This window comes from Haliotis cracherodii, unplaced genomic scaffold, assembly GCF_022045235.1.
Source record: "Haliotis cracherodii isolate W230 unplaced genomic scaffold, xgHalCrac1.p SCAF_1, whole genome shotgun sequence".
In the NCBI taxonomy this organism is placed as follows: Eukaryota; Metazoa; Mollusca; class Gastropoda; order Lepetellida; family Haliotidae; genus Haliotis; species Haliotis cracherodii.
In genome coordinates, this window is record NW_027266264.1 from 14,774,602 (window position 1) to 14,789,626 (window position 15,025).

General features: G+C 39.7%; 1 protein-coding gene across 1 annotated transcript in view; it reads right to left on the reverse strand.

Moving 5' to 3' along the window:
• LOC139454328 (CD109 antigen-like) overlaps positions 1–13,844 on the reverse strand; it is a 28,939-nt gene extending 15,095 nt beyond the window's left edge. The window contains exons 1-12 of the mRNA XM_071235963.1: positions 13,791–13,844; positions 11,932–11,994; positions 10,841–11,032; positions 10,218–10,367; positions 9,768–9,833; positions 9,025–9,058; positions 7,189–7,308; positions 5,680–5,796; positions 3,884–3,994; positions 2,769–2,879; positions 1,424–1,703; positions 378–495 (exon numbers count right to left, since the gene is read on the reverse strand). Coding sequence (XP_071092064.1) covers positions 378–495; positions 1,424–1,703; positions 2,769–2,879; positions 3,884–3,994; positions 5,680–5,796; positions 7,189–7,308; positions 9,025–9,058; positions 9,768–9,833; positions 10,218–10,367; positions 10,841–11,032; positions 11,932–11,994; positions 13,791–13,844 — 1,416 coding nt within the window. The remainder of the gene's footprint in view (positions 1–377; positions 496–1,423; positions 1,704–2,768; positions 2,880–3,883; positions 3,995–5,679; positions 5,797–7,188; positions 7,309–9,024; positions 9,059–9,767; positions 9,834–10,217; positions 10,368–10,840; positions 11,033–11,931; positions 11,995–13,790) is intronic.
• Positions 13,845–15,025: the final 1,181 nt, after the last annotated feature.

The window sequence follows — 15,025 nt, forward strand, 5'->3', positions numbered from 1 at the left end:
AACAACCATCTCGGACTGAAACAGACGACTTGACGCTCGTGTGACTAAATATTTATATAAACATACATCTTTCTCAATCATTTTCGGTACGGATCGGATGGAATTTTGTACCGAAGCTTTATATTTTGTCAGCAACAAATGCAGAACCAGATATCTTATTAATTATAACTTTGAGCTTAAATATTTTTTGAGAATATGCATCTTTCAGTTATGTATTTTTTTGTTTCTGACAATTTCCTTTTTCTAAGAGTCTGAAGCATAATTTTCTTTTCAAGCTTTTTCTTGGACAAAAAATCGATAAAATCCCAGGACCACTTCCCATCACCACCCTCCACCAAACATCAAATGGTCGGTCCCTAAAGTAATTTTAAGCATACCTCGGCGTATCCTGATGTGATACTTAGTCCATATGTTGAGCTCATAGCAAAGGCACTCGCCACCCATGTCGTCACCGTGTCCCCAAGACGAACGGGGATGTCCACAGTGCCCGTCGACCTAAAACAGAGATATGTCACGAGCATGGGCATCTATCCATTTATTCACGCTTTGTAAATATTATTATTAGTAATTGAAAGTTGTCTTAATTTATCAAACTATTTATAACAAAGCAACTTGACACTAACTGCTTTTCATATTATAGAAGCTAATGCGAGGGCACTGTTATGCTTAATACAAATAAATAAAAGCGACAAAACGCTTAAGTTTCAATGGTCATAAGAAATCATAAGTAGAGCCCATTCTACGATTCCAGCTTTATCATAAGCATGTGTTTTTTTTATCACTATCCAAAGGTGATTGTACCAGTGTCAGGGTCAAAGTCAATTGATCCAATTATTTAAAATAATGCAATGTAGCTTCTACTATTAATTAATAATATTTAGACAATTTTTGAACATAGTATTTTGTATTAATAAAAATCACCTAAGCGAACATGTAAATATTCCTTATTGTAGATTACGGACTATGTGTGGAGGTAAGTCATAATTACCAGTACTAAACAGGAAATGTATTTAACTTGTTGGGCTGAAAAACAAGTATTCCCGTTCTCGGAACTATTAATGAGCTTTGTTCGAAGAGGAATATTATGAAAGAAAGCAGGAAAGGTGAAATTAATCAGAGGAAGGGGAAATGTTCCGAAGAAACACAAGGTAGGATTTGATTTGATTGCTTGTTGTTTTACGCCGCACTCAGCAATATATCAGATATGTGATGGCGGCTTCTAAATAATCGAGTCTGCACGATCCATGCTGTCAGGGCACGATGCCATGTAATCAAATGAATCACCAAGCCTGACCACCCGATCGTTTGCGTCTTATCTTACGACAAACAGGTTACTGTGGACCTATATTTTACCCTGGACTTCCCACAGGGTAATAGGATAAACAAGTAGAGAGAAGATATTAAGGAAGTTATATAGACTAACCCGAGAGTGGTATTGGTCCACAGCAAGGTATCCATGAAGTTGGTCCGCGATCTTGTCTTGCCCAAGAGGACATCCCCAGTTGGGGGATGCAAGGTAACACTTGGGGTCATTGTTAGCGATGCTGTTGGCTGTCCATTGTGACCAGCCACGCCAGGCGTTGCTGTTGGATATCCACTTTGTCCATTGAACGGGCTTGCTGTTGGATATCCACTTTGTCCACGGGAGGGGCTTGCTGTTGGATATCCACTTTGTCCATGGATCGGGCTTGCTGTTGGAAGTCCTTTGGAAAGAAGACATCTTTACAGAGTCATGTATTTTTATTGTTTCATGAAATTAACTGCAAGTATCTATAGAGATTACTTCCCTTGTATGGAAAGATAAATGGGTTATATCTGCCAAGGGATGATAAACGGATATCCCTTGACGTTGGTTAAAGTGGTACAAGTTAAATTGGTGTCAACTGTGTGACTCATTTGTTACATTTGGTAACATGCTATTACTCTATGATCAACAAGGACAGACTAACTGGGCATCTTCTGTTAAGCATCAGCTTTATTCATGTGGTTATGGTAACATATGGACAGAACAGGGCCCCGTTCCACAAAGCGATCTCAGCACTACGACTATCGTAGGCCAGTGTTAAAGTATGGGAGTAGCGCTAAGATGGCTTTGTGGAACGGCGCCCAGGACACGTATATACCAGATCATTTCATGGATGCTTTAACTCAGACCCTGAAAGATATGTTCATTCAAAATTGTTATTTTTCCTTATCCTTATCCAAGTTATTCCCTTTTTAAATACTTAAATACTAACTAAATGTAATACTAAAAACATTTCGAATTGCACATGCAAGATTCAGATGTGGTTCACACGAACTCTATATCGAGACGGGAAGATATATAGGGATCGTGAGAGAACACAGAATTTGTAAGTTTTGTGATTTAAACACTGTAGAAAGTGAATACCATTTCTTACTACTTTGTCCGTTGTATGTTGAACTCAGAAAACAGTAAATTGATAAATATTATATCCGTTATCCAAGTTTACAGAAATTTGTTGCGTTAATGTCAAGTAACAATATGGTAATAACGAAACAACTATCAATTTACATATTGCATACCACATGAGTTACCTTATAAATGTATATACACCCATTACAATATTACATGCAATATAGGCCTATGGTCTATCAGTATTATGAATAATCACATATTAAGACTCATTTGTTGATTCACAGACATACTTTTTTTAGTTCAATATTGTACTGGTGGTTAATTTACGACCAGGTATTAATAGTAGTTTCACTAGGATTTTTATATTTTAAACTCTGTAGTTTTATCTCACCTGTGAAAGATTCACAGTTCATTCCAGTGTTGGACCTATAGCAAATACAGGTGTACCCGAGTGACGTCATCTGGCAGGTGCCTCCGTTTTGACAAGGTCGGGAATAACAGTCTAAACCCAAAATACCACAGAGTCAGCAAAATGCAATCGTTCACCTGTGAGAAATTTGTTCCAGAAAATAACTTGGCCTCAGATTAAAACAGATTATTATTCGCTGGGCATGTTGGATACTAGTCGCTGTAAAAGTAGGTGACTGAACATGTTTGATATATTTGTAAATATTGTTCGCTGGACATGCTGGATATATTGTAAATATTGTTCGCTGGACATGCTGGATAAATTGTAAACATTGTTCGCTGGTCATGCTGGATATGTGGTACATATTGTTCGCTGGACATGTTAGAAATATATTAAAATTTAGTTCGCTGGACTAGTAAGATGTATTGTAGATATTGTCCGCTTGACATGTTGGATATATTGTAAATATTGTTCGCTGGACATGCTGGATATATTGTAAATATTGTTCGCTGGACATGCTGGATAAATTGTAAACATTGTTCGCTGGTCATGCTGGATATGTGGTACATATTGTTCGCTGGACATGTTAGAAATATATTAAAATTTAGTTCGCTGGACTAGTAAGATGTATTGTAGATATTGTCCGCTTGACATGTTGGATATATTGTAAATATTGTTCGCTGGACATGTTGGTTATATTGTATATATTGTCCGCTGGTCTAGTTGGATATATTGTAAATATTGTTCGCTGGACAAGCCGGTTATGTTGTAAAACTTGTTCTTACTTAAGAAAAATGAATTGTAGGTATTAATGAGCTAACCCAAAATTAAAAAGACTCACTGATCCCACCCTTCTTTCAAGAATATAAGCTTAATGTTTACATGTACGTCCTCAATACCAAGCAAGGATAAAGTTGTCGGAATTAGGATCAAAGTGAAAAAAAGAAGTTGTTTTATTATCCATGAATTACGTCTACTTTGTTATCCGTCAACTTCTAAGAAATGCTCTCTAAACATATTAATACAGTCTTAATAACAACTTTGCCCCTATGTTTGTGTTGCATAGCTCAGATGTTTACAAACGAATACATCTTTACCTGTCACCACCTCACAGTTGTCGCCAACGATGTATTTAGGACATTGACATCTATGCCCTGACGGGAGCACGGTGCAGGTACCGTTGTTCTGACAGGGCTGATGGAAACACTCTGGAATGATGATTAAATGATAAGACTATTTGGAAAGCGACCAATGTTTTAGCGTCAAAATTAGTTACGTCTTCAATACATGGAAACGTGGATTCTTATTGGAAGGGAAATACGTGCCCCTTTTCGGAGAAAAATAACGGTTTTGTTTCATTTTATTTCATTCACGCATAGGTCATCTGATAAATTGGTATTATTCCCGATCCCCTTTGCGAATGGTAAACTGCAAATTGAAAAAAAGAATGAATTTGATTGTACGAAACTGTTTTATCCATGTTCATTATTTCATTGTTCATCATTAAGCCCAAACATAAATTTAAGAAAGCATCTGAAACTTGATCTTGATGTCTTGTGCATTGTGAGGTGAAATGAGACGGGATTTGAGTCGAGTTCAAGGTTATTTCACTTACATAGCAACGTGTATGCACATGTGTGTGTCTATTTGTAGTAGTCCGGGTAATTGGGGTTTTACAGTGTTAGCCAGTTGAGATGGTATTGCCACAGTTTGCCTAGGTTCCACACTTTATAGAGTAGACTCCTACCCAACCAGTTCTTGTGTTAATTAAACAAGGGATCGAACCACCGACCTTCCGCTCTCAGGGTAGACGCTCTATCCACTAGACCTCGGAGGCGGTTTGTACATAGTATGATCGGGTAAATGATTATCCAAACCAGAGGTTGATAGTGTGAGCAGCAATGAACGTCGCCGTGTAATGATACACACCCAGGTCACGCAGCTGATCGATCTACGTGAATGAATGTTGTTTAACGCCACAGTCAGCAATATGCAAAATATATCACGACGACCCGATCAGTGATACAAAACTCCCATTTCATATCTTAGCTAAGCATGAGACAGGCAAAACTATTCCATTCGGGACATAATCTAGTCTAATAAATAGTCTAACCTATATTACAGTAAAGTACCTGTTATAGTTTGACAGTCGTCCCCCTCAATGTACAGGTTACAATGGCAAGTGTGTCCAGAAGAGGTCACTTCGCAGCTTCCGCCATGTTGGCAAGGCATCGTGAAACATTCTGTCAGGTGAAGCATAGAAACATTCTGTCAGACGCAACATTGAAACATTCCGTCAAATGAGCAAAGAAATGTTATATCAGATACATCATAGATGCAGTCAGTAAGTACAGCATAGAATCATTCTGTTAGAGACACGATTCAAGCATTCCGTCAGATACAACACAGAGGCATTGTTCTGAATGTGTCATGTCACGGATGTCGTGTCAAACTTCATGTTGTGTGCAGTTTTACGCCAATCAGCGATAATACCTCTATTTTACATCGCCCTGTAAATAAGATGGGTCAGAAAAAACAGTGTTTGACACCATAATCAACGATCCATGACGTGGGTGTTCAATGGCACACAATCACCCACGTCATAGAGCCTGACCACTTGATACCCATGCTACTAAACTCAAGAATGCGGTTATTTTTGTCCCACAGTTGAAACATTCATACATTTCTCGGCCGGAAAAGACATCGATATAACTATAGATATCGCAATGTCATTTGCTTTATATTCACCACACTCTATGTTTAGCTGTGACGGCGAAGCACAAGACTTTAGTGTCTTATAAAATCAGTTTCCAATATCAGGTTTGATATGGCGTCACCTACAAAGTTAAAGGATCATTTTCTTTTGTACGACGAAGAGAAGGTTCTTACCCACCTGTGACATGTTCACAGTTTGTCCCGGTGATAAGGTGAGGGCAGATACAGGTGTACCAGGGGTCATACTGGATGTGCTGACATGTACCGCCATGTTGGCAGGGGTAAAGGCGACAACCTGGGCGTGACAACATTCGACAATGGAATGAAAAACTAACATATAATGTATTGACATACCATTTCGCATATACATGTATATAACCACATGTATGGACATACCATTACGCATATCATGTATATAACCACATGTATGGACATACCATTACGCATATCCATGTATATAACCACATGTATGGACATACCAATGCACATCTAGATGTTTATAACCACATGTATGGACATACCATTACGCATATCCATGTATATAACCACATGTATGAACATACCATTACGCATATCTATGTATATAACCACATGTATGGAAATACCATTACGCATATCCATGTATATAACCACATGTATGGACATACACTTACACATATCCATGTATATAACCACATGTATGGACATACCAATGCACATCTAGATGTTTATAACCACATGTATGGACATACCATTACGCATATCCATGTATATAACCACATGTATGAACATACCATTACGCATATCTATGTATATAACCACATGTATGGACATACCATTACGCATATCCATGTATATAACCACATGTATGGACATACACTTACACATATCCATGTATATAACCACATGTACGAACATACCACTACGCATATCCATGTATATAACCACATGTATGGACATACACTTACACATATCCATGTATATAACCACATGTATGAACATACCACTACGCATATCCATGTATATAACCACATGTATGGACATACCACTACGCATATCCATGTATATAACCACATGTATGGACAAACCATTACGCATATCCATGTATATAACCACATGTATGGACATACACTTACACATATCCATGTATATAACCACATGTACGAACATACCACTACGCATATCCATGTATATAACCACATGTATGGACATACACTTACACATATCCATGTATATAACCACATGTATGAACATACCACTACGCATATCCATGTATATAACCACATGTATGGACATACCACTACGCATATCCATGTATATAACCACATGTATGGACAAACCATTACGCATATTCATGTATATAACCACATGTATTGACATAGCATTACGCATATCTATGTATATGACCACATGTATGAACATTCCATTGCACATCTAGATGTATATAACCAAATGTATTGACATACCATTACGCATATCCATGTACATAACCACATGTATGAACATACCATTACGCATATACATGTATATAACCACATGTATGGACATACCATTACGCATATCCATGTACATGTATATAACCACATTTATGGACATTCCATTGCACATCTAGATGTATATAACCACTTGTATTGACATACCATAATGCATATGCATGTATTGATCAACATATGTTTGCGTGTACATGACAATTTGAATATACTTGTACCCATGAAGCTCTCACAGTTCTTCCCAGTGACATCAACAGGGCAGTGACATGCGTAACCAGGGAGACTATCACTGCACGTGCCACCATGGAGACACGGGCGGAAGTAGCATTCGTTGATATCTAAGACAGCAGTAATATTCAACAGATAACACATGAATAACAAGAAAAAGAAGATAATTTATCATGGCGTAAATATTGTTCAGTATAGCAAAACACGTCTTATTTATTAATTTTCTGAGATTTTTATATCTCGTTATTTCCAGCAAAGGTGTGAAGTATGCTTATTAAGTCATACGCGTTTATCATAATTCATAAATGACGTAAATGAAGATTACAGTAAACATAGTATTTCATAGTCATGACTGCATGTGAAGTTTAAGACCATATATACTGAATCAAATTAAAAACTTTACATTTTTAAAAGTAATCCCATATATGATATACAACGGACAAATGTATCAGAGAAGGTAATTTTTAATCATTAATGTCCAAAAAAGGATTTTAATTAACGGTTGTAACCATAAGTCCCAAGCACGAGAATCTGATGGCACACAAGTTCAGTAGCGTGTATGGCCACCATGTACATTGACAACTGCCACACAACGCCTCCGCATGGACCGTGTGATGCTTGTGGACATATGATTGGGAAGACGACGCCATTGTTGCTGCAAAATGGTTCAAAGATCTTGCAAATTCTGTGCTGACTTCTGCCAAGAGCATCCCAGACGTGTTCGATGGGATTGAGGTCGGGAGACCTTGACGGCCAGTCCATGACGTTGACTCCCGCATTCTGAAAGAAATTCCTTGTCAAAATTGCTGTGTGGGGTCTGGCATTGTCGTGTTGGAAGATCAAACCGGGTCCATGTGCTGCCATAAAAGGCAGAAGTTCTGGTGCCAGTACCTGGTCGCGGCAAGAAGCAGCGTTGAGGTTGCCACGGATGACAAGAAGCCTGGAACGTGCATTGCCACAGAAAGCACCTGTCAACTTCCTGTACACAACACTGGGCGTAACGTTCATGACGGCGCCTCCACATCCTCGCCCTACCATCAGCAAATCGAAGATTAAAAAGGGATTCATCACTGAAGACGACTTGATTCCAATTCCTCTGAGTCCATCGTAAGTGTCGCTGTGCCCACAATTGACGTTGACGTCTGTGTAATTGAGTCAGAATCGGCCCGCAGTATGGCCGTCGTGCATGAAGGTGAGCAGTTCTCAGACGGTTTCGAACAGTTTGCGCACTCAGTCTATCCCTAAACAGTTCATTTCTGTTTGATGTAGTCGTCAAAAATCGGTTACGGAGGTGACGTAAGACAATCTGACGATCCTCTGCATGGCCGAGGGCGATCAGCGGTGGTACCCGTTTGCTGTAGACGCGTCTGTAAATCATAAACAGTCCGTCGACTACAACCCATCGTCCTTGCGACTTCAGCTACGGACGTTCCCCTCTGCAACATGCCGATTGCACGTTCACGTTGCACATTTGAAAGGCGTGGCATGACAAATGGCCGTAAAGACTTTTGTTTACTTGTGTTTTTCTGTTTTTGTTAATGACTGCTAACAAGTATGGCTGAAAACACGTGCGGTATTATGGCCACGTGACCAGTTGCACGTGAAAAACCACTTTTGTCACTATAGTGCTGTGCACATGATTTTGATCGATTCATCTGCACAAAAACGGGTGTTATCTGAAGACAGTACGTGGCCATTCCTGTTTAAATACACAATAAGGGCCCACAATGATAACTGGTCAAAATGTTAAAAAATTAGGATTGTGAAGTTTTTAATTTGGTTCAGTATAGTAACAATGTTATGATTGCATGTCTGATGAAACTAACCTGTTTGGCTAACAATAATATGTATGCCCTCGTGCTGAAATAATACAGTTCAAACACACATCATGATGGTTAAATAAAAACTGAAAAGATTCTTAAATGTTCTATTGTAACGCCTTAAGCTAAGGGAAACGTCATTATGTATTCTCATACAATGATATTCCATTTGGGTGTTAAGTTTTGAGATAAAATGAACTGTTTTTGCCTCAGCTCTCTCTCTTGTCCACGAACAAGCTTTACACAACGCACAGATAAATATTACTTTGACATGTCCGAGAAGGAATCATTATTTTCCTCTCAAAATATATTTAATATACATTTATAAGATCGTGTTCATGTATGTGACCCACAAGGAGAAAAGGGACCTTATGGACGCCTAGATACTATGTGCTGTGATAGCATAAAGACGTTTAACGTCAACTTACTTCAGTGAAGACCGCCATGTGTGGGGACTGTACAAATATATGTTATTTTTCTCTCGTTAGTTCGTAATAAAAATTATTACGAAACCTTTTATCATACATATCTACGGAAGCGTAGTAGGGCCACGGTGACATTTTGTTTGTTTGTCTAAGTATCTCCCACGTAGGACTTAGTATCTCCTACGTAGGAGATACCAAGTCCTACGTAGGAGGTAGTAAGTCCTACGTAGGAGGAGATACTAAGTCCTACGTAGGAGGGAGTAAGTCTGACGTTTTAATATATGTACACAAATGTGAAGGAAATTGCGGTGAACGACCTCTTACCGTCAGGATATCATCCGTTGTTTTGTCATCCGGGGTGACGTAGTGTTCCAGCAATTTGTTGGTGTACTTAATAAAAGTGTTAAAGTTCCATTAAATTGTATAGTAGCACGAGCTGTAGCAGCAATTGGTCAGAAGCTGTAGTAGTGATATTGCAGATGGCGTTTGATCTTTTGGTGGTGACAAATCAACGTCCAGGCACGTAAACCCACTCCATAACCATATTTGCTGTTTAATAAAGATTTTCTTATACGGAAGTTTCGTTATTGTCGCACTGCTTCTATTAATCATATCGTGAAATTAGCATGGGATCACAGAACTATACACCTTTCATGAGCAAGCTTATGTCAATATAAAGGGAAATATATGAAATTTGTTTCACTAGCTTTCTAATATATTACATTCCAGAATTCTAAATAGAATAAGAATACTAATTTCTTGTCATTAACTTACTCTTGATCGTGTCATTTCGTTATTATTGCCCAGGATGAGAACACTCTTGTCGACAGCTGTGACGTAGATGGTAGCCCCCGCAGGGCCGTTAGCTTGGAGGTTGACGTTGTCCCCGGGACGAGTCTGACTCTTACTGAACTCCACCTTCAACTGAGTGAGTGAGTGAGTGAGTGAGTGAGTGAGTGAGTGCGTTTGGTCCAACGCCGTGTTAAATCATACCTCGACGTGTCAACGAGATAACCGAAGGATAGGCCTGACGGTTATCGTCATGACAAGGCGATCAGCGGCGTCTTAAACGACTGTACCTGTGCCACTCGTGCCCAATAAAAAAGAAGTAACTTCGCAATTCGCAGTAAGTGCAGCGTATATTAGTCGTGCCAGAAACCTATGATCGTGGTTTCGAGATACAGATTCAGTTGCAGATTTTCGGTAGGATACATGTGCTCGTTAGTTTCACCAAAGTGGTAAATGTCTAAGATTTCTCAAAACTGACACGCCGTGATGTAACTGAAATACTGTTCAAATCGATATTAAATCACTCAAGTGTTCAGTGGTAGCTATTGTTTAAACAAGCAAATATATTCAATTCATTGTTGTTTGGAACACGATATAAAAATACCAACCTTGTTTTTCGCAGAGTTCCCTACGTCAAATGACGTTATGTCTCCCACAGCTTCTCCGTCGTCAAGGAAGTGGTACACGAGGACATGGGCTCTGGGGAACATCAGCTGCGTCACAGGGATCGTCATCGTCGCCATGCTCTTATTGTTGACATGAAATATCCCATCCTCCACAGACTCGTCTCGGACAAAGATCTGATAAAACATATCTTAAACATTAATGTGTACCTCGTAATACTATATTTCAAAACAGTGTCTTCCCTCTGCCAGTGGTCAATTGTCATATTCCGCATGTAAACCACCAAACACCTTTCTCAGGGATTTCTTACACTGCATGATATGCCCAATTATGTAACTGATGGGCAAAAGACATTGTACACATGAACATTTGGATTTGACCAATACATTACACAAGTTATCAACACGTTACTAGGTTGAAAACAGCCACCGAAACACTGCACACTTAACGTCCAAAACACAACTATGATACCCGAAACAAATATATCACCATCGAATAACCATTTTTCGTTTGTTTCATTTTTAACCATCATCAAACATGGATGAATACTTTCTGGTATGCCGTTGTGTATTATTTATATGAATAGTACCATAAAAGCCCAGTAGTTTACATTGATTACATAATGTCAAAGCTTTAAATGTAGACTAAAACTCAAACCAACATGCGGTCATCAAAATTTGATTTATTCAAAACCCACTTTACTTGTCTGTAACTTATTTTTTATTCATTATATCAATCTAGCAGTTTCATACCCAAATAACACAGACACGTGCAATATCTGAAATAGTAACTAATTTATATGATTCGATTTGTCCGCATTTAACATCCGACCTGCCGTTCCCATGATCAAGTTGTAGAGTGAGGACTGAGGCCTGATCAATGTGTAGGCCTGTTTTATAATTTTTAACCTGTCAATATGACAATAGATACGAGGTAAAATGGATACACAATGTTGTCAAGGTTGAATGAGTTAATTTCCTATTATTATCTTTCCAGACAAAACGATATGAAACTATTAACAGTTAACGTTGATTTAAACATTAAAATATATTAGTTCCATCTACTGTACACTAACCTGGTAATGCAGATCTGGCATGGGCTTGTTTGATAGAATGGTCACATTCAGGGACGTGCCAGCCTGCATAAAAAGTGTATAGGGTATTTTATGAGGAGGTGAGATAAAATGGAGTCTAACGTCGCGTCCAAGATTATTGCACGTGTGTAGCGATGTGATTGGCTGCTTGTACTGGTCTGGACTAATGCCGATTTATAGTGCTAGCTCACTGAGATACCATGCCGCAGTTTAACATGAATACCCCACTCGGGCACAGAATCCAGACTCTGAGCCGACCAGTCGATGTTCTAGCCCCTTAATGCCGAGCGCCAGACAGGGTAACAACAAGTACCAACTTTTGACGTGTTTTGGTATGGCGCGGCCGGGGATCGAACACCGGTCCTTCCGTTCTCCGGGCGGACGCTCTACCACTAGACCACGGAGGCGGTCCTGTTGTGAGGAGTCTGTAGGCATGATTTAAAGGGTCAAGGAAACACGCATGCACACATAGATCAACATGCCTTGCAGGCCAACCAATGATAACAAGCAGAGAGAAACCAAACTATGAAATGTGTGATACTTAAATAGCACAAATAACAAAGAAGACACGATCCCAATGAAGTTGTATCGTAATGATTAAAAAACAGTACATATTCAATGGCACCAAACACAGTAAAGTGCGTCTGCACTCGGTTTATTGCCGGTCTGCGTGAATTACTTAATAGGGATCGTATTTTGTGTGTAATTTTTATGGTAATGTCTATTTAAAATGGGTAAATATTCCATAGTTTGTTTTCTCTCTGCTGATTTCTTTGGTGGGCCTGTAGGTTAGCATAGTGGTCAAAGCTGTCGTTCGTCTTTCCCACATGCGTATACCATACCTCCTCACAGACAAACACAACCCTGCGCATGCACACACCTTCGCATGCACACACCTTCACATGCACACACCTTCACATGCACAAAACCTCACATGCACAAACCTTCACATGCACATACCTTCACATGCACACACCTTCACATGCACACACCTTCACATGCACAAAACTTCTCATGCACAAACCTTCACATGCACACACCTTCACATAGACACATCTTCACATGCACAAAACTGCACATGCACAAACCTTCACATGCACACACCTTCACATGCACAAAACTTCACATGCAAACACCTTCACATGCTCAAAACTTCACATGCACAAACCTTCACATGCACACACCTTCACATGCAAACACCTTCACATGCACACACCTTCACATGCACACACCTTCACATGCACACACCTTCACATGCACAAAACTTCACATGCTCAAAACTTCACATGCACAAACCTTCACATGCACACACCTTCACATGCACACACCTTCACATGCACACACCTTCACGTGCACACACCTTCACATGCACAAAACTTCACATGCACAAACCTTCACATGCACACACCTTCACATGCACACACCTTCACATGCACACATCTTCACATGCACACACCTTCACATGCAAACACCTTCACATGCACAAACCTTCACATGCACAAACCTTCACATGCACAAACCTTCACATGCACAAACCTTCACATGCACAAACATTCACATGCACACACCTTCACATGCACACACCTTCACATGCACACACCTTCACATGCACACATCTTCACATGCACATACCTTCACATGCACACACCTTCACATGCACAAACCTTCACATACACACACCTTCACATGCACAGACCTTCACATGCACACACCTTTACATGCACAAACCTTCACGTGCAAACACCTTCACATGCACAAACCTTCACATGCACAAACCTTCACATGCACACACCTTCACATGCACAAATCTTCACATGCACACAGCTGCACGCATTCTGTACCTTTATCTCATTCGTGACAGGGAGGATTTCCAAGAAGTTGTTCAAGGGAGACATGAACGATCCTGGAACCAAACCTTTGGTCAGCCCATTGTATAGTACCTGAAAAAGGCCATCGTCAGTTGTCAATAAAATGAAAGTTAGACATTTAATGGTTTCAATAGATGTACAGATTGTTCAGAGAGGGCTCTACCATGTGACGATTCCAGCGTGCGCGGCATTACACATTACAGAATTAAAACTGTTTGGACATTAGAGAAAAATGAAATTATAACTCTAGATTATGCTTTGTTATCGCTGTAGTCCCGACATCTCTCTCTGTCCCCGCGAATGGGCGCGAATCATTCAACAGCACTGTAGTGGCTGAAGACTATGCGCATCCTACCTCAAGATACATAGAGTTTGTTCCACTTGGGATATCTATCTTGTGGTCATCAATGCCATTCGTTGAAGGCGTGAACGACGTCTTTGTTGGTTCTCCGTTCATATAAAAAGAAATCAGTGCTTTTTGGTCTTGAGATTTAAGCGGGCTTCCATCAGGTTGTGTAATGGTTGTCTGTATGAACAAAATCATCTGGTTAAAAAACACTTAAATACCAGTCATATTGTCTGCTTGTGGCGATATATTGAATGAGACATACATGTACGTTCAAACAAGAGACAAGTTAAGAACCTGAAAGATGAACGGCAAACCAGGCTTGAAGTACTTGTGTGGCGTGGTGAGTTTCAAAGTAACCGAGGTGTCGTAGAGAGCAATAGATCCGGAACCATTCATTGTAATCCCTGACTCCGTCACATAGGCGTCGATAATCAGAGAGTCAGAGGAAAGAGGTGCCCCCAGGGCTGACTCCATCTCATGGATCCGGGCCATTGGGATGCTGAAGACAGCCTCTCCTGAGGATAGCTGCAATCATAATAAATCTTTTGACGTTATAGAAACAAGCTAATACTATTAATACTCTAAAATTAACACCTGTATGCGGTTTTTGTGGAAGGTTTGGTTTATATTCTAAATTGATAACGCCTCGTGTTATACATGTGCATGTAGTTTATAATGGAAATGTAAACTGTTTTTTCTTATAAATGTAATGTAAACAGTTGATGAAAACGTCCATTATCTATAAATAATGGCATGGCCCACGTGCATTTTGGGGTCCCTCTTTTATCAAAGGAAATTTGCGGCCATGGTATTTTGGTTGGTCCCAGGACTGCAACAGACCGACTATGGACACGCTTCC